General features: G+C 38.8%; 1 protein-coding gene across 3 annotated transcripts in view; it reads left to right on the top strand.

The window, feature by feature from the left end:
• The first annotated feature begins 4450 nt into the window (after nucleotides 1-4450).
• Nucleotides 4451-25019, top strand: part of si:dkey-9k7.3 (circularly permutated Ras protein 1) — a 31102-nt gene continuing 10533 nt past the window's right edge. The window contains exons 1-15 of one of the 3 annotated variants that reach the window (XM_061909210.1): nucleotides 4451-4583; nucleotides 4717-4822; nucleotides 6319-6443; nucleotides 6516-6537; nucleotides 9438-9569; nucleotides 9637-9765; nucleotides 11801-11881; nucleotides 11961-12040; nucleotides 15845-16033; nucleotides 16100-16132; nucleotides 16201-16290; nucleotides 19644-19795; nucleotides 19860-19941; nucleotides 20013-20143; nucleotides 23019-23103. In XM_061909210.1, coding sequence (XP_061765194.1) covers nucleotides 4732-4822; nucleotides 6319-6443; nucleotides 6516-6537; nucleotides 9438-9569; nucleotides 9637-9765; nucleotides 11801-11881; nucleotides 11961-12040; nucleotides 15845-16033; nucleotides 16100-16132; nucleotides 16201-16290; nucleotides 19644-19795; nucleotides 19860-19941; nucleotides 20013-20143; nucleotides 23019-23103 — 1422 coding nt within the window. In that variant the 5' untranslated portion in view covers nucleotides 4451-4583; nucleotides 4717-4731. Of the gene's footprint in view, nucleotides 4584-4716; nucleotides 4823-6318; nucleotides 6543-9437; nucleotides 9570-9636; nucleotides 9766-11800; nucleotides 11882-11960; nucleotides 12041-15844; nucleotides 16034-16099; nucleotides 16133-16200; nucleotides 16291-19643; nucleotides 19796-19859; nucleotides 19942-20012; nucleotides 20144-23018; nucleotides 23104-25019 lie in introns of those variants that run through there. The other 2 variants (XM_061909209.1, XM_061909211.1) reach the window with 2 other exon arrangements.

The following is a 25019-nucleotide window of genomic DNA, read 5'->3' on the forward strand; positions in this document are numbered from 1 at the left end:
TTTATCTATACAGTAATCTATTTATTTATATCTGCACCTTATTGCTCTTTTATCCTGCACTACCATGAGCTAATGCAACAACATTTTGTTCTCATCTGTACTGCAAAGTTCAAATTTGACTGACAATAAAAGGAAGTTTAAGTCTAAGTCTATAAATAAACTGAAAGTCATTAATGACAGGTTTAGATTTGTTTCCTTCCCAGCGCTGTTATTTTCAGTTCTATGTCCTTTTTGCGTCCGCCACTCCTCTGGCCTGAGTGCTGTCTGACACACTGTTTGGAAACCTGGGCACACCTGCTCCTGGTTGCCAATCAGGCTTCTTTACATGCCACTTGCTGTTGAATCATTATATGTGACCACAGTCTTTATAATGCTGAATACCAAATGCATTATTTACTTTAAAAAAAAATATGTGAATCAAATGAAAAGCAAAAATTGTCTGAAGAACAATTTAAGGGTCTGTTTTCAACCCCAACATGCATGCCTGGAAAGCGTTAACTTTTCCAAGTATTGTAAGCATTATATCCCGTCTTCTTACGACTTTTAACACATAATGACGTGAACTATGGCCGTGCAACACACGATAGCTTTGTGTGTTGTAGGGTAATGATAGTGATTTGGCTAGTTATTGTGTATTTCGGGTCTTGTCACCTTCTCCAGGGCAAAAGGGAGAGACAGCACTGCGGCTGGATAAAAACAGATGTCGGAGGCGCTTTGCTCAACAAAACGTTGCTTTATTACAAGCAAGCGTCATCATACAGGTCTGTAGTACCTGGAGGAGGTCGAGTCAAAAATGAGGCACTCCTAACTTGGAGAAGCCAAACCATCAGTTTTATATTCTTATTTCCTGTTTCTGTGTGTAGGTTAAGTCAGAAGAGCACATCCTGACCATAAAAAATGTTTGTGTATAAGTGTTTGGAAAACAACTGCTTTAAGTCACAACTTAAATGTTGGGGTTGGCGATAGGTAGTCTCTTCTCAAGGATAGGACTATCACTTTTTGCATTCCGAGGTCCCAATTAGGGCCTCTTTCCTACAAAAAGTGACCCAATCCACCTACAAAAATGTCAATCTAAGTAGGGCTTTATTTTATGTGCTCAAACTAAAATACCACTATTTACTTAAACTTGGTGGTTTGCTTTCTCCAAGATGAATATGAACATTTATCATATGCAAAACATAATATGAGTTAAGTAAGTCACTTCATTATCAATATATATTCTATAGCAAAGGTGTCATAATCAGGGCACATTTTATTTGGCCCTCAAAAGCCTAGTAATAATGTTACAATAAAGTACTTTATTTAAACATTATTTCCTTTCGAAGATAAAGTATCTTTATCTTTTCTTACTAAATGTATTTGTTGTTTTCATTTTGACGGAAAAAATACATGTACTGCGTGCAATGGCATATTCTTTTGACCTAAATATCCTCTAAAAATGAAACAAATATCATACAATCCAACTATTTCTTTGTTAAAAAGAGCAATAACTAGGTATTTACTTTTTGACTTCTGATTTCAAAGCAAATTATCCATCAAATTGTACACTGTAAATATGACTGTCTTTTACGGTAAAACTTTATATTTAATGTGTTTTTTACAACATTTTAAAGTAAATGGAGAAAACAATACCACGCTAGCACTCGGGCAACTGAACCGCCAGTTTTTTAATGTAGAAAAACTATAAAACATTGTAAAATCTACAGTATATCCGGTAAAAAATAAACAAACTGTCGGCTCAGTTGGCAAAATTTTACCGTGAAAAAGCGATTTTCTATTTACAGTAAGAAAAGCATTATATATTTTACAGTAAACTTCTGGCAACTGAAATGCCAGTTTTTACTATAAAAACTTAGTGGTACTGTTTTTCCATTTACAGTAACATGATGTAAAATCCACTGTCAATTTTACAATGAAAAATGTTGACATGTACAAAATCTTATTATCCAAATCATAGGACACTGCTTAATAACTGTTTAGAAGCAGCTCTCTGGGATCAAACATGACTGCACTGGGGCCTTCAATGAAAAAGTGTTTAACACCCATGCTCTATCGTGACAACAACACTACTGCAAATTGTTAGTTGCTTCTCTGACACGAGACAGTGGGAGAGTGACAAGCTCAGGGTCCCATTTTGCATGTAAAATATCAAATAATGAATGATAGGCCGCTTCATATGAAATGCAACCGCAAACATATTTGTAGCCTCTTCCTGCTCCATCACTGATAAGAATCTAATACCACATTTTCTTACTTAATTGGCTTTAACCGTTGTGGTGCACAGTAGTAGGGGTGGGCCGCGATGTGGATGTGTTCAGAAGATATGCTCATCCATCAATCCATCCATCCATCCATTTTCTACCACTTGTCTCTTTCGGGGTCGCGGGGGTGCTGCAGTCAGGCAGAAGGCGGTGTACACCCTGGACAAGTCGCCACCTCATCACAGGACCAACACAGATAGACAGACAACATTCACATTCACACACTAGGGCCAATGTATTGTTGCCAATCAACCTATCCCCAGGTGCATGTCTTTGGAGGTTTGTAGGAAGCCGGAGTACCCGGAGGGAACCCACACAGTCACGGGGAAAACATGCAAACTCCACAAAGAAAGATCGAGAGCGCAGGATCAAACCCAGAACCTTGGTATTGTGAGGCACACACACTAACCCCTTTTTTCCACCGTGCTGCCCAGATGTGCACGTCTGTTTTAATTATACTGAATTTATTCCACACAAAAAATAAACAATTTCCGATTAATGTTTTTGTTTTTGCGTGTAACATCCATCAAATTAGATTCAAGTTTGAATTTTTAAAAATCTGCATAAAATAAGTTTCTGTCAAAAAAAAGTTATACATTTAGTAAGAAAATATGAGGTTCTTAAGTGACGCGTTCCATCCATCCATCCATTTTCTACCGCTTATCCCCTTTCGGGGTCGCGGGGGGCGCTGGCACCTATCTCAGCTACAATCGGGCGGAAGGTGGGGTACACCCTGGATAAGTCGCAATCTCATCGCAGGGCTAGTGACGCATTCTTTAGTGTTAATTCCAGGCATTCGCCAGCCATATCAAATGATGTGGCGGGCCAAATCTGGCCCCCGGGCCTTGTGTTTGGCACCTGTGAGCTAGACGGTGGTTTTCCTGATATGTTTTTTTGTTTAAAATGTTTTTTTTTTAATTCAGGGTGACTTTTTTTAAAATTCAAAATCGCAAAAATCCGCAGATCTCCTGTTAAACACAGTTGCTTTAAATGAAATATAATTTAGGTCCGTGTTTTACAACAACTGTGAGATACAGTTTGTTGTGCCGTGGGAGATTATGTAATTTCACCTATTTGGGTTGAAAATATTTTTTGCAAACCAGTAATTTTAATCTGCAAATGTGCCATTGTTGACTGTCGGTGCTGTCTAGAGCTTGACAGAGTAACCGCGTAGTACTCTTCCATATCAGCAGCAAGTAGCTAATTGCTTTGTAGATGTCGGGAACATGGTTTGTCGTGATCACAATATGCAAACGACAGCGTGCAGGTAAAAAGATGTCTAATGCTTAAACCAAAAATAAACAAAAGGTGAGTGACCCTAAGAAAAGGCTTTGAAGCTTAGGGAAGGCTATGCAGAACAAATCTAAAACTGAACTGGCTACAAAGTAAACGAAAACAGAATGCTGGACGACAGCAAAGACTTACTGTGAAGCAAAGACGGCGTCCACAATGTACATCCATACATAACATGACAATCAACAATGTTCCTACAAAGAAGGATAAAAACAACTGAAATATTCTTGATTGCTAAAACAAAGTTGATGCATTAAATATCGCTCAAAGGAAGACATGAAACTGCTACAGGAACATACCAAAAAATGAGAAAAAGCCACCAAAATAGGAGTGCAAGACAAGAACTAAAACACTACACACAGGAAAACAGCAAAAAAGTCCAAATGAGTCAGGGCGTGATGTGGCAGGTGGTGACAGTACCCCTACTTTGAGACAAGAGCTATATTGATGCATGCTTAGTTATGGTTTAGAGTCGTAATTGCGACGACTTTTTACTGTCAACTGGGTTTTGTTTTTTAATGATTTCTGCTGGTGGTGTGCCTCCGCATTTTTTCACGCAAAAAAATGTGCCTTGGCTCAAAAAAGGTTGAAAATCACTGGTTTAGTGTACATAGTATATACAATATATATCCTCGTGTTTGTTTCTTACTGTAGTAATTCCATGTTTTTTCGTCATATATACATTAATAATTCCAGAAACTATACTATCATGCTTTTACATGCGTTTACACATTGCAATAATAACAGAAAACGCTACAAAAACACTTAAAGTTCCGAATCAAATGAAAATCAGTCAAGAAGTGCGATAAAAAAAGAAACCTTAACCTTCCACCAGTACTATTTGAGTTATGCAACGTGTGATGAACTGTGATTGTCGGCCCACGTGCAGTTCGCCAGAAACGTTTGAAGGAGGCGCTTCAACAACCCGACACACCTGTTTGACAAAATGCCTGACACACACGTCATGGACTGAGCACACATCAGGCAACTATCGGCCTTATGATCGCAACCCACTTAAAGGATCCATGAGTAAGTTTCTCATTTGTTCTCATGTATTACGTTTTTTTTCATGAAGTTAGAGGTCGGGGTTCTAGACGACTTACTGTGACGAATTACTCGTGTACAGAAAAAGTATCCTTCAAAGTTGTACTTTCACTATTAGGTATCCTGAATCACAATGGAATTTGCTAGTGACTTTGTCTATGTGCCGCCATTGCCGATTCCAAAGGACAGTCAACGACCCAACGCCAACATCATCAAACGTTCAGGTGGGAGTTCTTGTTCAGGACTATTTTCTTTTGAGTCATGTGTGAACTAACACAAATTATACATTTTACAGGTATCAATATACCACTGGTATGCTCAATTGCAGTAGAATAAATACATAGAACACATCTTTTTGAGCGTAGTACAACAAACACATGCACGTTTGAACTATTAAATACGTTTCAAGAGCTTTAAAATCGAAAAGTTCTTGCAGCTTTACATTGTTGTGCAATGTGTTACAAAAGTTTTAAAATGTTTGGCCTTAATTATGGTTATTGCCGGGTATTGTAATAGTTCACCATGTCATGCACAGTCTTGGGAATGGTGCTGAAGTTTTACCGCATGCTAGTCTATACATTTATTTATTTATTTTTTTTGTTTTGTTTTTGTTAAGTTGTATTAATTCTAATTTGGTTTCGTTTTGTTTTCTTCAATGTTTAGTTTGTTTTAATTTTTGTGTATGTAATTTTGTTTATATTTAGTTTTGGTTTTGTTTCACTGAATTGGATCTAATTTCCTACAGATTTGTTTTGTTTAGTGTTTGGTTTATTTTCTATATTTTTTTTAGTTTATTTTACTTTGGTTTTATTTTGGTTTTTATTTTGTTCAATTAACAATATTTGTTCAATGTTTAGTTACTATAGTTTGTTATTTATTTGATTTCAGTAATTTCACATTAATTCAGTGTTTTTTGACAATCTTATATTTATAATTATGTAAGGGGGTTAGGTCACTAAAATAAAATATTTGCTATTTTTGACCATTTCTCAATAATAAACATTATTGTCATAGGCACCATCCAAAGCTCTCGTGGTCACTTTACAGTTATAAAAACAGACATTTATTTTGTTTACATTTGTTTATTTCTGACTTAGAATGCATATAAAAATAAAAATATTTACATAGGATTGTGAATGATAGGCAACGTTTAAAAAACAAAGCGCAGTCCCCATTTAAGGTTCACTACACACTTGGTTTTTTTAAACATTGCCTATCATTCACAATCCTTATGTAAATGTGATTGAATTGTGAAAAGCGAGCTATAACTAAAACAATAATATAATATGTATCTTATATACAGTATTTTATATATATATATATATACAGTATGCAATTTATTATTTTGTGTTAATGTAATGTTTATTTTTTACTCCACAAATTACTTTTTTGTTGTGTTTTCTGACTGTATTCTAGTAAATAGAAGTAGACAGTATTGCCTAAACAACCAATCTAATGATGCTATAAGATTTTTGCGAGGTACTTTGAAAAAAAAAAAAAAATATTAAAAAGCGAAACAAAACTTGTTATGAGAATATTTGGTCATTAAGCATTACAATATTTTCTGTTGTGGTTGAATGATTAATGTTCCTTTCTGAAAAGCCCCTTTCTCCCATGTGAGTCATTTCAGCACCAGCTGAGTAAAAAACACAAAAACAGCCAAACCTTCCTCACAAGTCATCAGCTGTGCATTCAATCCATTTATTTACATTCCTCCCAGCTCTTCTGCCGCCCGTCAACTGGGTCCGTCCTCAGAGTCCTCCCCCTCCCCCGCCTGGAAACGCCGCCGAGGTCAAGGTGGCCGAGCCACTCCCGTCGACCAACAGAATCCCGGAACAGAAGAAGGTCGGGAAGTCCTTTTTCTTTGACAATGTTCAGTGTGAGGACAAGCGTCTTATCAGTGCGTCACCCCTACAGACAACAGCCCCCCCAAAGACAGGTACAGTAAGTACAGTACAGCAGATGGCGTATAATACTATTTGACGATGAAGATGTTTTGACATTTCATCATAGTGCACTAACTAACACTGTTTTACAGATGCTGGGTGGGATACACTGTGGTCGTCTATAAACCATACATTTCTAGTTTTGAGATGTATTGTCCTACTTTTTGCACAACTTTCAACGAAATTATTTCGATAAGAATAAAAACAACTATTATTCATTACCTACTCAGGTTTCTATACCTGCATCATATAATTAAATGACACCTATATATATATATATATATATATATACTGTGTATGTATATATGTATATAAATATATACTGTGTATATATATATGTATATACTGTGTGTATGTATATATATATATATATATATACTGTGTATATATATATATATATATATATATATATATCCATCCATCCATCCATCCATCCATCCATCCATTTTCTACCGCTTATTCCCTTTGGGGTCGCGGGGGGCGCTGGTGCCTATCTCAGCTTTAATCGGGCAGAAGGCGGTGTACACCTTGGATAAGTCGCCACCTCATAGCAGTGTATATATATATATATATATATATATATATATATATATATATATATATATATATATATATATATATATATATATATATATATATATCTTTGACAAAATTTAATGAACTACAAATTTAGTAATTAATACTACATGATAGTATAATCATGTTTTTTTTTTCATTTCTACTTTCTTTTTATTCCAGTTTTAATTTAATTCTGGTTCCTATTTAGGTTTCTCTACATGCATCTTATAATTACTATGTTGTCTGTGTGTGTGTGTGTGCGTGTGTGTGCGCGCGCGCGTGCGTGTGTTTGTGTGCGTGTGTGTATATAAACAGTATATATATATTTTGAATTTTTTTATTATAAATTTTTTTTTATATATAATTATTATTTATTTATCAAATTCATATTTTTTTTGTCTTTCACTACTTTTTGTGTAAATACAAATAATACAGTGATAATTACAGTAATAACAATAGCATTAAAATAATGGTAATACTTTGGAATGCTATAGATATATCCATTCATTTTCTACCGCTTATCATATATATGTATATATATATATATATATATATATATATATATATATATATGTATATATATATATATATATATATATATTTATTTATTTATTTATTTTGAATACTATGGATATTATTGGCATCCTGACAAATATATATCTTTGACTACATTTAATGAACTACAATTTTAGTAATTAATACTATATAATAGTATAATAATGTTTTTTGTTTTTTTCTACTTTCTTCCATATTTTACTTATTCATGCCAGTTTTAATTTAATTCCGCATTTAAAAAAATGTTTGGATTATTCCAAACGGCATAGCTCGGTTGGTAGAGTGGCCGTGCCAGCAACTTGAGGGTTCCAAGTTCGATCCCCGCTTCCGCCACCCAAGTCACTGCCGTTGTGTCCTTGGGCAAGACACTTTACCCACCTGCTCCCAGTGCCACCCACACTGGTTTAAATGTAACTTAGATATTGGGTTTCACTATGTAAAGCTCTTTGAGTCACTAGAGAAAAGCGCTATATAAATGTAATTCACTTCACTTCACTTTCATCATTTCCATAAGAGTACTGCTGTAGTATCTTCATTATGAATAAAACATATTGTAAATGCGTTTTCATGTCACCGAAACATACTCATCTTGAGGCAAGAATAGTCTTAGGAATTCCAATGACATTTTTTTATACATAATTTTGATGAATATTTTGAAATGGTTCATGGTGCATTTTACATATTTCAAGTATTGTATAGGTTAAAAGTGTTCAGTGGCTCGTTTTTATTGGCCTACGGGACGTCATAAAAATTAAATTAAACATAAAAAAAATGTAAAGTGAAAAAGGTACATTGTAGTTAGAAAACTCTGGAATGCTGATATAAATATTCCAAATATTACGTGGCCCCCTGCATCCTTTTATATTTTTTTAGTCAGGCTAATACCATTATTTACTTTTACTGAACATGTGTATATTCGTACAACACTTAAAACCTTTAGCATATCAGTATGTGGAATGAAATTATGGAATGGATTAACCAAAGAAACCAAACAAAGCTCCAATATGATTCAGTTTAAGAGACTGTCCAAACTACAAGTGTTCATTCACAAAGTGCACAGAACACGGCGTGTCGCAGTGGGAGAGTGGCTGTGCGCAACCCGAGGGTCCCTGGTTCAATCCCCAACTAGAACCATCCTCGTCACGTCCGTTGTGTCCTGAGCAAGACACTTCACACTTGCTCCTGATGGGTGCTGGTTAGCACCTTGCATGGCAGCTCCCTCCATCAGTGTGTGAATGTGTGTGTGAATGGGTGAATGTGGAAGTAGTGTCAAAGCGCTTTGAGTACCTTGAAGGTAGAAAAGCGCTATACAAGTACAACCCATTCATCATTTATTAACAATAATTATGATGGACATCTTGAACCCTTTTTTTCCTTTTTTTAATTGAGACAAAGATTATTTATGTATTCAACATTTTTTGCTTACTATGGTATATTATTTATTCGTTATTTATTTGTTCACTGTTCTGTTACAGAGAACAAGGAAATGGGATAAAATTGCTATGGTATGAAAAGGGGGTAGGATTAAATAAGCTCTGCTTCTTCCTACTCCTTTTCGGACGTGCTGTTATGAAACAACTGGAAATATGTGATGCATTACATTGTATCCTATGCATGTTCGGAATAAACTGAAACTGAAACTGAAACTGAACTGAACCGAACTGATGACGACTTTTACCATGTCTAGAGTAACTAAAGTAGTTGGTTATTGTTTATTCGGACAACATTTAATTTGATTTCCATTTCCATGTCATTGAATTCTTAATTTTCCTTCAATCAGCTTTGCTTCCACCCCACTTGAGATCGTCACCAACTTCCCCGCCTCATTCCGGCGTTTTCTACGACAACGTGGGGTCAAGTTCTTGGGAAACAGACAACACACAAAACACCCCAGAAGCCAACACGACAACACGTGAGCCGCAAATGTTAGCGTCGTGAAAGTCTGATGTCGTAATTGTATAATTCCTGCCTGGATGCAGCCTCGGCCCCGCCACTTCCTCCAAAGCCCAGTTTCATGAGGTACATACCAGAGTACGTGTTGGTCTTACCTGCATCCACCGCCTCTGAGAAAGAGCTTCAACCCCCACCTCTTGTCACACCACCTCCAGGTAAATATCACATTTATATACATAGTAACAAAAATGAGCAGAAGCATTTCAATCATAAGAAGAAGTGCCTACTTTTTAACTAACACAACTACAAAGCAAGTTATACAATCCCTTGTATTGTCACATATTGACTACTGCCCAGCAATCTGGTCTAATGCATCTAAACAAGATCTAAATAGAATCCATCTTACCCAAAACAGAGCTGCCAGAGTAGCTCTCCATTGCTCATTTAGGACCGGCATTGAAATCAGGCATCATGAATTGTCATGGAAGAAAGTTGGTGAGAGACTAGCGTGTAGTTTGAGTCTGTTTTTAAAAAACATCTATACATACCATAAACCTTCATATCTGTATTCTCAGCTGTTGCTTGCTAGCGACCGTCACAACACATTTTCTAGAAATCAATGACTTACTTTCATTACAGTATGAGTCCATTGTATCAGCTGTTGATTCTCTCTCACACACATACATTTTCCAGATTAAAAGCTATCATGGAATGAAACGTCAGTTGTCAGAATTTTAGCATTAATTTCAGCATTGATTTCCAGAATATGTGTAATTTATTAATGCTGAAATTCTGACAACTGACGTTTCAGTATTAAGGTTAGTTTACGCCATTTACGCAAGCCTTCTTCTTCTCCTCTTTGGCCTTGCCGTTTAACCATCAAACAAACGCCATGGGAACATCCCTCCCTGGAGTTACAAATTCCGATGGGTAACAGATTTTGGTACAACACCGGCATTGAGATCAGGCATCATGAATTGTCATGGATGAAAGTTCTCAGCTGTTGCTTGCTAGTGACAGTCACAACTACGGTACCAGGCTAGCCCTAAGAGGTGTTCTCACCCGTCTTAAACCCAAAAGTGATGTTTTGAAAAAGACTGTAATGTATAGGGCAATCACTTACTGGAATCGACTTCCACAATATCTGCTATCAATCACCAGCATAGCGGGTTTCAAGAATAGACCAAGAGGAGAAGTAGAAATAGATTATTCTAGATTGTACCTAAGGGCTTCACGGTGGCAGAGGGGTTAGTGCGTCTGCCTCACAATACGAAGGTCCTGCAGTCCTGGGTTCAAATCCAGGCTCGGGATCTTTCTGTGTGGAGTTTGCATGTTCTCCCCGTGAATGCGTGGGTTCCCTCCGGGTACTCTGGCTTCCTCCCACCTCCAAAGACAGGCACCTGGGGATAGGTTGATTGGCAACACTAAATTGGCCCTAGTGTGTGAATGTGAGTGTGAATGTTGTCTGTCTATCTGTGTTGGCCCTGCGATGAGGTGGCGACTTGTCCAGGGTGTACCCCGCCTTCCGCCCGATTGTAGCTGAGATAGGCGCCAGCGCCCCCCGCGACCCCAAAAGGGAATAAGCGGTAGAAAATGGATGGCTATTTTTATTGACTGTTGAGTATTTTATTGATTATGAGATAAGCAGTACTTATTGTTTATCTTTGGTACACTAATGTGTGTATTTTAGGCCATTGGTTGTATGTTTTATTTTTGCAAAAATATATATATATATATACATATATATATTTTTATATTGCTATTTTTATCTTTGGTATGAAAATTATGTAGCATAAGTTTTTTTTTTTTTTTGGTTCTTTGTTGTTGCTATTTTTGTATTATGACATTCTATTATTGGATCATGTTGTACTGCATTTTAATCTTTTGTTTTGAGATTGTGTGATGTTTTTTGCCTTGACGCCAGGAAGAATAGTCTCCACTGTAGTGTAGACTAATGGGGATCCTTAATAAATTAAACTAAACTAAATAAAACTAAACTAAACTAAACTAAACTAAATTAAACATTGTCAAAAAAGAGTAACACATCACTGTACAGCCCTGCGATGAGGTGGCGACTTGTCCAGGGTGTACCCCGCCTTCCGCCCGATTGTAGCTGAGATAGGCGCCAGCGCCCCCCGCGACCCCGAAAGGGAATAAGCGGTAGAAAATGGATGGATGGATGGACATCACTGTACATACTGTAAATACCACATTGTCACATGGGAGTAACACAACACCGTGCTTCCACAGCATCTGCAGACGACAAAGAACCTCTAGTGGGGAATCCCAACGTGGTCCTTGTTAGTTTGGGAAAGTTTCTCTCAGAGGAAGGTCAGTAAAATTGTTTGTCATTACTGTCCAACGGTTGGATTTTGTTGTCTCACCATTTTGTTTATTGTGTTTTTTCCAGTGCAGCCCACACCAGGAAACCCCACCTCCTGCTGGCAGTGTGGTGCCGTGCTGCACTCCATGTCTGACACCCCAGCAGAGGTGGGTAGACTAGACACAAATTGTACTCAAGGAATAGTACTGTTACTCTTTGTTCTCAAACTTTTTTCCACCTCAGAATACACGTCAGAATCAGAATCAGAATCAGAATCAGAATCATTTTATTGCCATTTTTTTTAGAACGTGTTCACAAACTAGGAATTTTTCTTGGTACAATCGTGCAACATAAAACACATGTAACACAAAATAGGTAATAGGTAATAAAAAATGAGCTGTAACTGAGCTATCAGATCTTGTTATTGTTCATGTGTCTGAGGGCCGAGGGGGAAAAAACTGTTCAGGTGGCGGGAGGTGTGGGTATGGATGGACCGTAGTCTCCTGCCTGAGTGGAGAAGTGAGAATAGTTTGTGTCAAGGCTGAGAAGAGTCAGCTGTGATTCAACCCACATGCCTCCTGGTTCTGGAGGGATGGGAGCTTGCAACCAATAACCTTCTCAGCAGCATGTACGATGCGCTGAAGTCACCGGGGAACCACACGGTGATGGAGGAGGTGGGGATGGACTCGTTGATGGTCGAGTAGAACTGCAACAGCATCTCAGTCGGCAACGTAAGTTTCCTCAGCCGCAGGAAGTACATCCTTTGCTGGGCCTTCTTGATGAGGGAGCTGATGGTCAGCTCCCACTTGAGGTCCTGGGTGATGGTGGTGCCCAGGAGTCCACGAAGGAGACGGGTGTGGGGGAGGCCATCAGGGGTGAGGGTGGATGGTGGGGTTCTGACTTTCCTGAAGTCCATGATCACATGATCATCTCCACTGCCTTCTGGGCGTTCAACTCCAGGTTGTTGAGGCTGCACCAGGACGCAAGTCCTGTAGGTGTACTCATGGCCACCCGAGATGAGCCCGATGAGGGTGGTGTCGTCCGCAAACTTGAGCAGCTTTATGGACTGGTGACTGGAGGTGCAGCAGTTTGTATACAGGGAGAAGAGCCAGGGGTAAAGTACACAGCCCTAAGAAGTACCAGAGTTCGTGGTCCGACTGTCCGAGACAATATTCCCCAGCCGCATGTGCTGTCTTAAGTCCATCAGGAAGTCAATGATCCATCTGCCCGAGGGAGTCGGGAATGCTGAGCTGGTAGAGGTTGTCTCGTAGCAGTCCAGGGAGAAAGGTGTTGAAGGCAGAGCTGAAGTCCACAAATAGAATCTTGGCGTAGATTCCTGGGGAGTTCAGATGCTCCAGGATGAAGTGGAGGGCCAGGTTCACTGTCCACAGACCTGTTGGCTCTGTAGGCGAACTGCAGTGGGTCCAGGAGGGGGGCGGTGATGTCCTTTAGGTGGGGCAGGACCAAGCGCTCAAAAGACTTCATGACCGCAGACGTCAGTGGCATCAGTCTGTGGTCATTAAGTCCTGTGATCCGTGTTTTTTTGGGGGGACAGGGACGATGGTGGAGGTCTTGAAGCAGGACGGCACGCGGCATAGCTCCAGACATCTGTTAAAAATGTCTGTGAAGATTTGGCCCTTCAAGTAGCACCATAATGTCCCAACATTAAATACAGTAGCGTAGTCGGCCTAAGTATTTGTTAAAAACAAGGCAGAGGTCTTATATAAATGGTAAATGGTTGTACTTGTATAGTGCTTTTCTACCCCTTTTCAAGGAGCCCAAAGCGCTTTGACACTACTTCCACATTCACCCATTCACACACACGTTCACACACTGATGGCGGGAGCTGCCATACAAGGCGCTAACCAGGACCCATCAGGAGCAAGGGTGAAGTGTCTTGCCCAAGGACACACTGGACGTGACTAGGATGGTAGAAGGTGGGGATTGAACCAGTATCCCTCAAATTGCTGGCACGGCCACTCTCCCAACTTCGCCACGCCGATATGAAGTATACTTGATATTTTGGCAACTGTAACATAACACACAGTTTGAACAGAAACATTGTTTTTGAATATAGGAAAATAAAACACTGTACTTAAATAATAAATAAAATATTTGGCCTACCACTAGGGGTATACGAATAACTGCTTTAGAATACTTTGACTCAAGTAAAGGTAAATAATTACTTAAGTATTCAGTGGAAAAAAATAACTTCTTTAGTATCTATTTTTATTGGTACTTGCACTACAATTGTAGTGACTGTGTGGGACTACAGTATATACTACAAAAAATGCACATTTTACAGTCACTTATGACATTATAACAGTGCTAATGTTGGCATATGCGCAGCTAAAACATCTACAGTGTACCGCAACTTGTTTTCTTTAGTTGGAAGTGGAATTCTTCTAGTTCAGTGGTTCTCAACCTTTTTTCAGTGATGTACCCGCTGTGAACATTTTTTTAATTCAAGTACCCCCTAATCACAGCAAAGCATTTTTGGTTGAAAAAAAGAGATAAATAAGTAAAATACAGCACTATGTCATCAGTTTCTGATTTATTAAATTGTACAACAGTGCAAAATATAGCTCATTTGTAGTGGTCTTCCTTGAACTATTTGGAAAAAAAGATATACAAATAACTAAAAACTTGTTGAAAAATAAACAAGTGATTCAATTCTAAATAAAGATTTATACACATAGAAGTAATCATCAACTTAAAGTGCCCACTTTGGGGATTGTAATAGAGATCCATCTGGATTCATGAACTTAATTCTAAACATTTCTTCACAAAAAAAGAAATCTTTAACATCAATATTTATGGAACATGTCCACAAAACATCTAGCTGTCAACACTGAATATTGCATTGTTGCATTTCTTTTCACAGTTTATGAACTCACATTCATATTTTGTTGAGGTATTATTCAATAAATAGGATTTTTAAATTGTTGCTATCTTTAGAATATTTGTTAAAAATCTCCCGTACCCCTTGGCATACCTTCAAGTACACCCAGGGGTACGCGTACCCCCATTTGAAAAACACTGTTCTAGACCATCCATCCATTTTTCTACTGCTTATTCCCTTCGGGGTCACGGAGGGCGCTGGAGCCTATCTCAGCTACAATCAGGCATGGCAACTTGCCTTCTTCTAGACCGATTTTTTTTTTTTTTTTTTTACTGACACAGATGACAGCGCATAATATAAATGTTATTTTTCATCGTTAATAAGTAAACATCGAAGAGTTGTGCTGCCATGGCTGACACTTTTCACAGTGTGTAGTAAGGGTGCGGTCATGTGACTGCCAGGCTCGGTCTGATGAAATAGTCAAGCGTCACTCGGGCCCTTTGTTGGATTGGTGAAACAAAGTCATGTGACTGCTGGAAGAAGTCTCTCAAACGAGCCAAATGAGTACAACTTTGCAAGCAGTTATCAATAGATTAAGAATACATATAATGATTGATTGATTGATTTATTGATTGATTGGTTGAAACGTTTATTAGTAGATTGCACAGTACAGTACATATTCCGCACAATTGACCACTAGATGGTAACACCTGAATAAGTTTGTCAACTTGTTTAAGTCACAATCCACGTAAATCAATTCACGTTATTCATCAATTTATTCATGATGATATAAATAAATGCAACGATCGGACTCTAACTCGATGTAACGAAGTAAAAGTTGTGTTTTTTTCTTCATAGAAATACTCAAGTAAAAGTAAAAAGTATGTTGCATTATAACTACTCTGACAAGTCCTGGTGGATTTGACCTTAATTCAATGACAAGGCGACAATATTCATGCCATCCAAATGCAAATGATTACAAATCACTGAGAAGTATTTTTATTGTTTTCATATTTTTTTATTACACACACAATAAATAAAATAATCATACTGTCCCCCGGTCCCACAAAACAACTGAGTGTTCATGCCTGGAGCCGGCCTTGGCCCTGGTGTACCCTTTCATTTTCAGGTGAATGGCTGTTACTTCTGCCAAGTGTCTGAGCTGAGCAGTGCCTTCAGAAGCCAACAAAGCATCGCCGCTCCCGGTTTGCCGCAGGGCCTCTTTGTGCTGATCCCGGATTCAAAACTCCTGAGCGCCTCGCAGCCTCTGCTCATCTTCTGCATCGACATCTCGGCCTCTATGAGCATCACCTCTCAGGTAGCACCTTACATTGAAGGTGAACGTTTAGACCACACACCGTGACCTCCATCTGTCCTTCTAAAGGTGTTCCCGGGGGAGCACAGATCCCGCCTGGAGGTACAGTAAGGTCTCCAATGCACTTCCATGATTACCTGTAGAAAAATCTAAGTGTACATGTTGTCCAGTTTGTCCAGGAGGCTGTCCTACTGTGCGTCCAGAAGCTGTGTGAAGAGCAACCTCAGACACCTGTAGGGCTCATCTCTTTCAACTATCAGGTACAAGTAATATGCAATGAATGTGATTTAGAGTAGCCTGTGTCCAGCTTGTATGCCACTAAAATGAGTCAACACACAGCTGCAAGTAAGTATGACATTTTGTGTTTTGCCTACAGTGGTAGTGTCTTCTAGTCTAGGGCAGGGCTGACCTTATGCAAGCGTTTTGACTTGGGGGCCGAAATGCCTGAAAATAATGTGCGCCATTTTGACAGAAAACAAATGCATTTACTCTATGCAATTGGATATATTTTAAACGTTATCTTACAATGCAGCAAATATTATATTACCATACATTCAAAAGATTTTTTGTAAAAGTAAAAATTAGGGCTGGGCAACGATTAAAAATTTTAATCGAAGTTAATCGCACTATTTCTCCGATTAATCGCGATTAACTGCATTGTATACGCAAAGCCCAATAATGAATTCAAAAGTAGTGTGTAGTGCACCTTTATTGGAATATTCTCCCACATGAACAAAAGCGCCAAAACATTTGTTGTGCAAACATAATTTAAAACAGTCCTTGTTAAACAGTAGCAGTTAAATAGCATATTTTATGAAAATCAATTTAAGCTTATTGCCACTGCCAGAGTATTTAAGTTATCCTGTTTGTTATGGAAAATAAATATAATCTACATACAAATCTCTGAGCCATAATCATAACATCTGAACAGGCAATTTCTGAGGTAACAGCAGAAACATTTTTTTTTATCAGGGATCTTATGTTTAAAAAACCTATATTATAGGTAGTGGGCTGTTTTGGGGAATTTTTGATCAAATTATCCGTAGTAGCAATATTAATAATGTTGTGTTTATTCTGCGTAGTACACTTACAACAATCATGACCATATCTAGGAATTGATATGATGGGAATTTTCCGATTGTTTGCTTGGTGCTTTGATAAACTGAACGCATCATATACATGGTACAATATTGTGATGTTATGAGCCAGGGAAAAAAAGAACTACCCTACCCAGCATGCAGCAGGAGTGACGAGCATGCGAGGTAGCCCGGTATAGGTTGTGTGTCGCCATGACGGCATCTTGTATGTTGTGATATGCACGCTCTGAAAGTAAACGTTAAGAACTCAGCCAACACGCCTCGTCTGCATTATTCATAAATAGACAGACAACACATATACTCCGCTGCTTCACAGGCCGCTGGATGTAGCCGGCAAAGTATTCCCATGCTAGCTAGCCGGTCTAGCAAGCACGCGTCATTCAGTCAAAAACGGCCCGATCTATCCACATCCAGAATTGTCTGGCGGTCGTAAGTGATCCCGGAGTGACCACGCTGTAAGCCAGCCATGAAATTTGCAGAATTGTCCGGTATTTTTGCCAAATGTTCCATCTTTACCAAGAGCCCCTCGATGCCGAAGCCCGTCCGGGCCTCGCCATCTTGCTAAGAAAAAGCGTTAACAAAATAAAAGCATGTAAACAACATACGCAAAGGTGCGATAAAATAATTGTCTGCGTTAATAGATTGATGAGTTAACTCGTAATTAACGCATTAATTTGCCCACCCCTAGTAAAAATATATACTTAGATAGCTGCTTGACTTATGACTTAAAAGCAAATTATCCGTTTAATTGAAGACAATAAAAATGACACTTTTTTTTTTACTGTAAAAATGTATTGTGTTTTTAATAGAAAAAACAGTACCACTGTTGGGCTTCACGGTGGCAGAGGGTTTAATGCGTCTACCACACAATACGAAGGTCCTGCAGTCTTGGGTTCAATTCCAGGCTCGGGATGTGTGGAGTTTGCAAGTTCTCCCCGTGAATGCGTGGGTTCCCTCCGGGTACTCCAGCTTCCTCCCACTTCCAAAGACATTAACCTGGGGATAGGTTGATTGGCAACACTAAATTGGCCCTATTGTGTGAATGTGAGTGTGAATGTTGTCTATCTGTGTTGGCCCTGTGATGAGGTGGTGACTTGTCTAGGGTGTACCCCGCCTTCCGCCAGATTGTTGCTGAGATAGGCGCCAGCGCCCCCCGTGACCCCAAAAGGGAATAAGCGGTAGAAAATGGATGGATGGATGGAAGTACCACTGTTTTTTTGTTATGGTAAAATTCTGGCAACTGATCTGCCATTTTTTTAGTCTAAAAAAAAACTGTGGAACTGTTTTTCTATTTACAGTAATATGCTGGAAATGGCACTGTAAATTTGATCTAATTACAGATTTTTTTCATAGTTTATGTACAAAAAATGATCAAATGTGTAGGGAATTGTGTAATAAAATCGAGAGGCAAAGTCTTAACCTGTATATCAGGACTGGACATTTTAAGGCCCGGGGGCTACATGCGGCCCGTTAAGCTTTTCAACCTGGCCCACCGGACATTCCCAAATATTTTTTTCAGATCATTAAGATAGAAACTGCAGCTGCCATTATGGTGTGCAGTGATGATTTTAAATTACCTTTATTGTTGAGCTCTACAAAGTATTTCAATGGTTGCAATCTGCGCTTTTGCATAATATACTCGTTACAGTGATAATCTAATTAGTTATTATGGTAATCTACGTCACAGTAGCTCAGACGAGGCACCAAGCAGTGTGGGTGTGGAGCGTTTCCACAGTGTTTCCAAACCGGGCCTGAAAATTAGGGTGTCAAGGCCAGATGCGGAAGGAGGTTTTTACAACAAAGTTATAAAGCTTAGTGATATCCCAGATGTATCAGTTTGTAGGGTTTTTCTTTTTTACCATTCGTGTTCATATTTTGAAGTTTTTGTTGCATTTTTGTTACGTTTCGTTTGATTGTAAAATATGTCAATCGAGAAGGGGTGTTATATTCTTATGTTGTCAATATTCAGTGTTTTGTCGTTCATAGTTAATATTGTAAATCCCACATTCTTTATTTTCATGGACATTTATGGGTGTCTTATTGAGTAAAACAATTAAATTTCATTCAATTTTTTTAAGGCGGTCTGTCATAACATTTTTAGCATTCAATCAGACATTATTGTAAGGTTTTGTATTAGTGTTCCTAAAAATAGATACACCGGCCCCCAGACACATTTTTTTCTCTAAATTTGGCCCCTGAGTCAAAATAATTGCACAGGACTGCTATATACAGTGGGGCAAAAAAGCATTTAGTCAGCCACCGATTGTGCAAGTTCTCCCACCTAAAATGATGACAGAGGTCTGTCATTTTCATCACAGGTACACTTCAACTGTGAGAGACAGAATGTGAAAAAAAAAAATCCAGGAATTCACATTGTAGGAATTTTAAAGAATTTTTTTGTAAATGATGGTGGTAAATAAGTATTTGGTCAACCATTCAAAGCTCTCACTGATGGAAGGAGGTTTTGGCTCAAAATCTCACGATACATGGCCCCATTCATTTTTTCCATGCTGTAGGTGGAAGTGCATGGGTATGGAGATTTCCGATCCCGCATCCTTAGTGGTGAAGAGTTAGTGGACCATAACTACTTGAAAGTCGCCGCCGCCGCTTTCCCCACTCCACCTCCGTTGTCACAGACCCAGGACTTCTTGCAAGAACAAGTCACGCGGTAAGAAGACTGCCTTCAACTTATTTTGCACTTTTCTTGTGTGCTGACGTGGTTTTCTTGACAGACTCGCTGCAGTCGGGACCACCGCGCTTGGCCCGGCGGCTCTTGTGGCCGTCACAATGGCCTCCAGGCATCCAGGCTCCAAGGTGCCTACGGCGCACATGTCATGTGCCATCGTAACAACATAGTGTGATGTTAATTTCATGGTTTTGCCAAGGTGATCATCTGTACTGATGGGAAAGCCAACACCATGTTAGGCAACCTGGAAGTGGAGGACAACGATGCGCGCACTCTTCTGTCATCCACCATCTTCTACCAAGATCTGGGGGAATTTGCTGCCAATCAAGGGTTAGTATGAATAACAATCAAATGGTAATATGTTTTACAGTAAAGCAGGGGTTCATAACCTTTTTGCCCAACTTTTCTACTACAAAAGGGCCTCGGGGCTCACTCAAATATAACACAAAATGTGTCATCTTACTCTTTACTTTATCAGGATAAACGTTTTCAAATGATTAGAAATCATGTGTTAATCACAAAGAGGATTATTAAAACTTAATTCCGGCTCGTTGCAGTCTCATGAATAACTGGGGAAAAAAATAATACAATTATGTGAATAAGGAATATTTTTCTCAACTAAAATGTTAGTGCAAATGAACATACAGCTTCACCACTTAAAGGCCTACTGAAACCCACTACTACCCACCACGCAGTCTGATAGTTTATATATCAAAGATGAAATATTAACATTGCAACACATGCCAATACGGCCTTTTTAGTTTACTAAATTGCAATTTTTAATTTCCCGGGAGTTTCTTGTTGAAAACGTCGCGGAATGATGACGTGTATGCGTGACGTCACTGACTGTTAGAAAATATTAGCGCTGCGCACACACACAGCTAAAAGTCGTCTGCTTTAACCGCATAATTACACAGTATTTTGGACATCTGTATTGCCGAATCTTTTGCAATTTGTTCAATTAATAATGGAGAAGTCAAAGTAGAAAGATGTAGTTGGGAAGCTTTAGCCTTTAGCCACACAAACACACGGTGATTCCTTGTTTAAAATTCCCGGAGGTGAAGCTTTACTATGGATCAGAGCAGTCAAGCGAACATGGATCCCGACCAAATGTCAACCAGCAGTTTTCGGTGAGAAAATTGTGGTAAAAAGTCGCCACTTACCGGAGATCAGCTGAGCTTGTGCCGTCCATAATGCTGCCGTCGAATTCCATCAGACACTGGCCTCAAGACACCCGTGGATACACCCTTCCAACTATCAGGTACTATTAAACTCACTAAAACATTGGCAACACAATAGAAAGATAAGGGATTTCCCAGAATTATCCCAGTAAATGTGTCTAAAAACATCGGAATCCTTCCCAATGCAATCGCGTTCTTTTTTTTTACTTGATTTTTATTTCATTTTTTTTAGTCCGTAGCTATCAATATCCTTAAACAAATCATTCATCCTCGCTCAAATAAATGGGGAAATTGTCGTTTCCTCGGTCCAAATAGCTCTTTATGTTGGAGGCTCCCATTAAAAACAATGTGAGGACGTGAGGAGCCCTCAACGGGTGACGTCATCGTGTGCGACTTCCGGTAAAGGCGGGGATTTTCTGTTAGCGACCAAAAGTTGCGAACTTTATCGTCGATGTTCTCTACTAAATCCTTTCAGCAAAAATATGGCAATATCGCAAAATGATCAAGTATGACAAATAGAATGGACCTACTATCCCCGTTTAAATAAGAAAATCTAATTTCAGTAGGCCTTTGAGTTATGATGTTTGCACATGAGACACTTCTCTATATGACTTTAGCTCCAGACTTCTCCTGTCTGTTTGATATTGTCATTACTGCCACAAGGGGTGAGAAAGTGTATTACAAGTAAGTACTGCTGCGGCCCATACGGACCGTAGCTGAGAAAGAGATATTTTTTGGTGGCCTTCTCAGGGGCGCTTGCAGCCCAACAATGGCACAGCCGTTTAAAGAGAGAGTACGGCCAACTCGGTTACAGATTTGGTCCTCAGCATGAGAGTATGCCAAATCTCTGGCTGGTCAAAAAGCCCCTCACGTGACTACAGGGCACCATTTTGGGAACCAACTCTGAAACCTACTTGGCCATACTCAATCTATGCACGGCTCAGACAGATGGTAAGAAACACTGCAGTACAGTACAAAAACGTTCACCCACCTCTATGTTTGGTATTACTGTGGATCAGGACAGTAGTCACACTCGCGCTTCCCTTTTCCCCAAATGTTGTTTTCTTACAGTTTTATTCCAAAATGGACAAAATTATTTTTTAACCTCAAAATCATACGCAACAAGCCTGTGAAGACAAGATGAAATCTGTTTAAATGTATTCAAATTCATAATGATAATAATAAAACACCCTGGTTGATACAACAATCCATTACAACCTGAATTGGTTCTGGGACGGAGCTCTTAACTCAAAACACTTGTATCTCAAATCAACATCTGATCGTAAACAATTTAAATTAATTTAATTGGTGGTCTACCCCCCACACCCCACCCCACCCAAACCTTTTGGAAAAAATACCCTAGCTTTCAGATTTAAAACTATTGTATGAAACAATTCAATAGAATTCACTACAAGCAACTACAGCAGTTTTATGAAGTAAAGTAATATTCATGTACAGCATTTACCTTGGAGAGTGGACTTCTACGGTGTCGCCTTCCAGGTGCTTCTCTGCCATCAGCAGCCTTTTCCATATTTTCGTAAATACATGTCTGCCTTTTAGATATTATTTTAAAATTCTTGCTTCAGCATGATGCAGACCAGAAGTGCAACGCTCGGATTGCTTTGCCAAGTTGATGATTTATTTCTTTAATTCAATGAATATCATTTGTTTTTTCTCAGCACTGTCCCTCACACTCACGTTCTTCCTTCCCATGCTTGAAAAACAGATGTATGTCACTCTCCAGCTATAAGCTAACGCTAGCGAGCAAGACCAGACGTTTTGGTCTGATCTTGGAGGGTTCACTGTGACATTGGCTACGCCAATTAATGGCTGGGATGCTTGGAACTCAAATGTTTGCTTACAACTTAAAGCAAAACAATAGACAGCTCTTATCTCAGACCACTCTTAAGTTTGGAACCTCTTAAGTTGAGGGACTACTTTATCTATGTAAATAAATGTAACATGCACTATTGATGCTGATAAAGATGATGATTACATTAACCTCCTTACCCTCCTTCCCTCAGTGTGACGGTGTCGGTGCTTTCTATCGAAGGAACTGACTGCAGGCTGGATGAGCTGGGAAGACTTGCTGATCGCACAGGAGGGAAAGTAAGTCGACAACTGAACTCGGTGTAGTTCCAACAAATGCTTTTATGAGACTACCAGCTGCAGTCAATATTGACATTAACAATAAGTTGGCCTGTTAATGGGACTTTCAGCACTACTTATTGGAATATTTAGCTCGCAAGTTCTCAAATGGGATACTGGAACGTGATTTGAAAGAAATACAGTAGTATCTCAATGAATAAGATGAATATTTTAAAAGGTGATGTCTTTTAGTAGTTTAATTTGAATATTTTTATATTCTACTGAACACAGATTGAAATGTTGTAGGAATGCTTGGGATATTTTAATTAAAGGTTGATGGTTTTACATTTACAAAAAAAAAAATCATAAAAATTACATAAAATGTAAAAAAAGTTAAACATTTTAAAATCATCAAATGAACTGCAAAAAAAACTTCCTGAGCCTTTAATTGATTTCTTAGACTGAATAAAAGCTCTGAAATCAACTGACTTTTCGCGCTTTGAAGTTCGCTCCTTCACTCTTTTGCAGATTTTTTTAAAGCATATTGTAGTTATTTTGGGGCTAGATTAAGCATTTTTTTAAACATAAAATACTTTAAAAATATCAATGCTACTGTGAGACCAAACAAACCACAGCGCACTGTTCAGTATTGTGGCCACTGATTGGCTCAAACTCAGGCAGTGTTACTATATTGGAGTAAAGGAATGTAAAGGTAACAAAAAGGTGTTCTTTCATGTCAATTGTTTTGGGGGCTACATTTGCAGAAAACTAAGGACCGGGGGTGGGTGGACTTCACCTTTTACTATACGTCTTATTTTGTATATTCAACATTTGATTTTGGTGTATTTATTTTGTCGGAGTGACAGGAGTTTTTAAGGACATTCTGCAAAAAAAATAGTCAAAGATCATCCCTATGACTGGACTGTAGTGTTTTTAGGAATTTGCTGAAAAAATGTTTGTCTCCCCAGTTCTAAATTGAACCCGGGGGCCAATATGTTGCAAGTTTAATAACCCTGATATACAGCATACGTATACATATAGTGTATGATGATTTGACCACTTGCTGATTTTGCATTAATATAACTGCACGAGAGGGAATGTTAAAAAAAAGGCATTCTGTTTGTAAAGTTTATTTATATGTACAGTGGGGCAAAAACGTATTTAGTCAGCCACCGATTGTGCAAGTTCTCCCACTTAAAATCATGACAGACGTCTGTAATTTTCATCATAGGTACACTTCAACTGTGAGAGACGGAATGTGAAAAAAAATACAGGAATTCACATTTGAGGAGTTTTAAAGAATTTATTTGTAAATTATGGTGGAAAATAAGTATTTGGTCACTTCAAAGGAAGATCTCTGGCTCTCACAGACCTGTAACTTCTTCTTTAAGAAGTTCTTCTGTCCTTCACTCGTTACCTGTATTAATGGCACTTGTTTGAACTCGTTATCTGTATAAAAGACACCTGTCCACAGCCTCAAACAGTCGGACTCCAAACTCCACTGTGGCCAAGACCAAAGAGCTGTCGAAGGACACCAGGAAAATAATTGTAGACCTGCACCAGACTGGGAATAGTGAATCTACAATAGACAAGCAGCTTGGTGTGAAAAAATCAACTGTGGGAGCAATTATCAGAAAATAGAAGACATACAAGACGACTGATAATCTCCCTCGATCTGGGGCTCCACGCAAGATCTCATCTCGTGTGGTCAAAATGATCATGAGATCGGTGAGCAAAAATCCCAGAACCACACGGGGGGACCTGGTGAATGACCTGCAGAGAGCTGGGACCAAAGTACCAAAGGTTAGCATCAGTAACATACTACGCCGACAGGGACTCAAATCCTGCAGTGCCAGATGTGTCCCCCTGCTTAAGCCAGTGCATGTCCAGGCCTGTCTGAAGTTTGCCAGAGAGTACATGGATGATACAGCAAAGGA

This window comes from Nerophis ophidion, linkage group LG08 (assembly GCF_033978795.1).
Source record: "Nerophis ophidion isolate RoL-2023_Sa linkage group LG08, RoL_Noph_v1.0, whole genome shotgun sequence".
Lineage (NCBI taxonomy): Eukaryota > Metazoa > Chordata > Actinopteri > Syngnathiformes > Syngnathidae > Nerophis > Nerophis ophidion.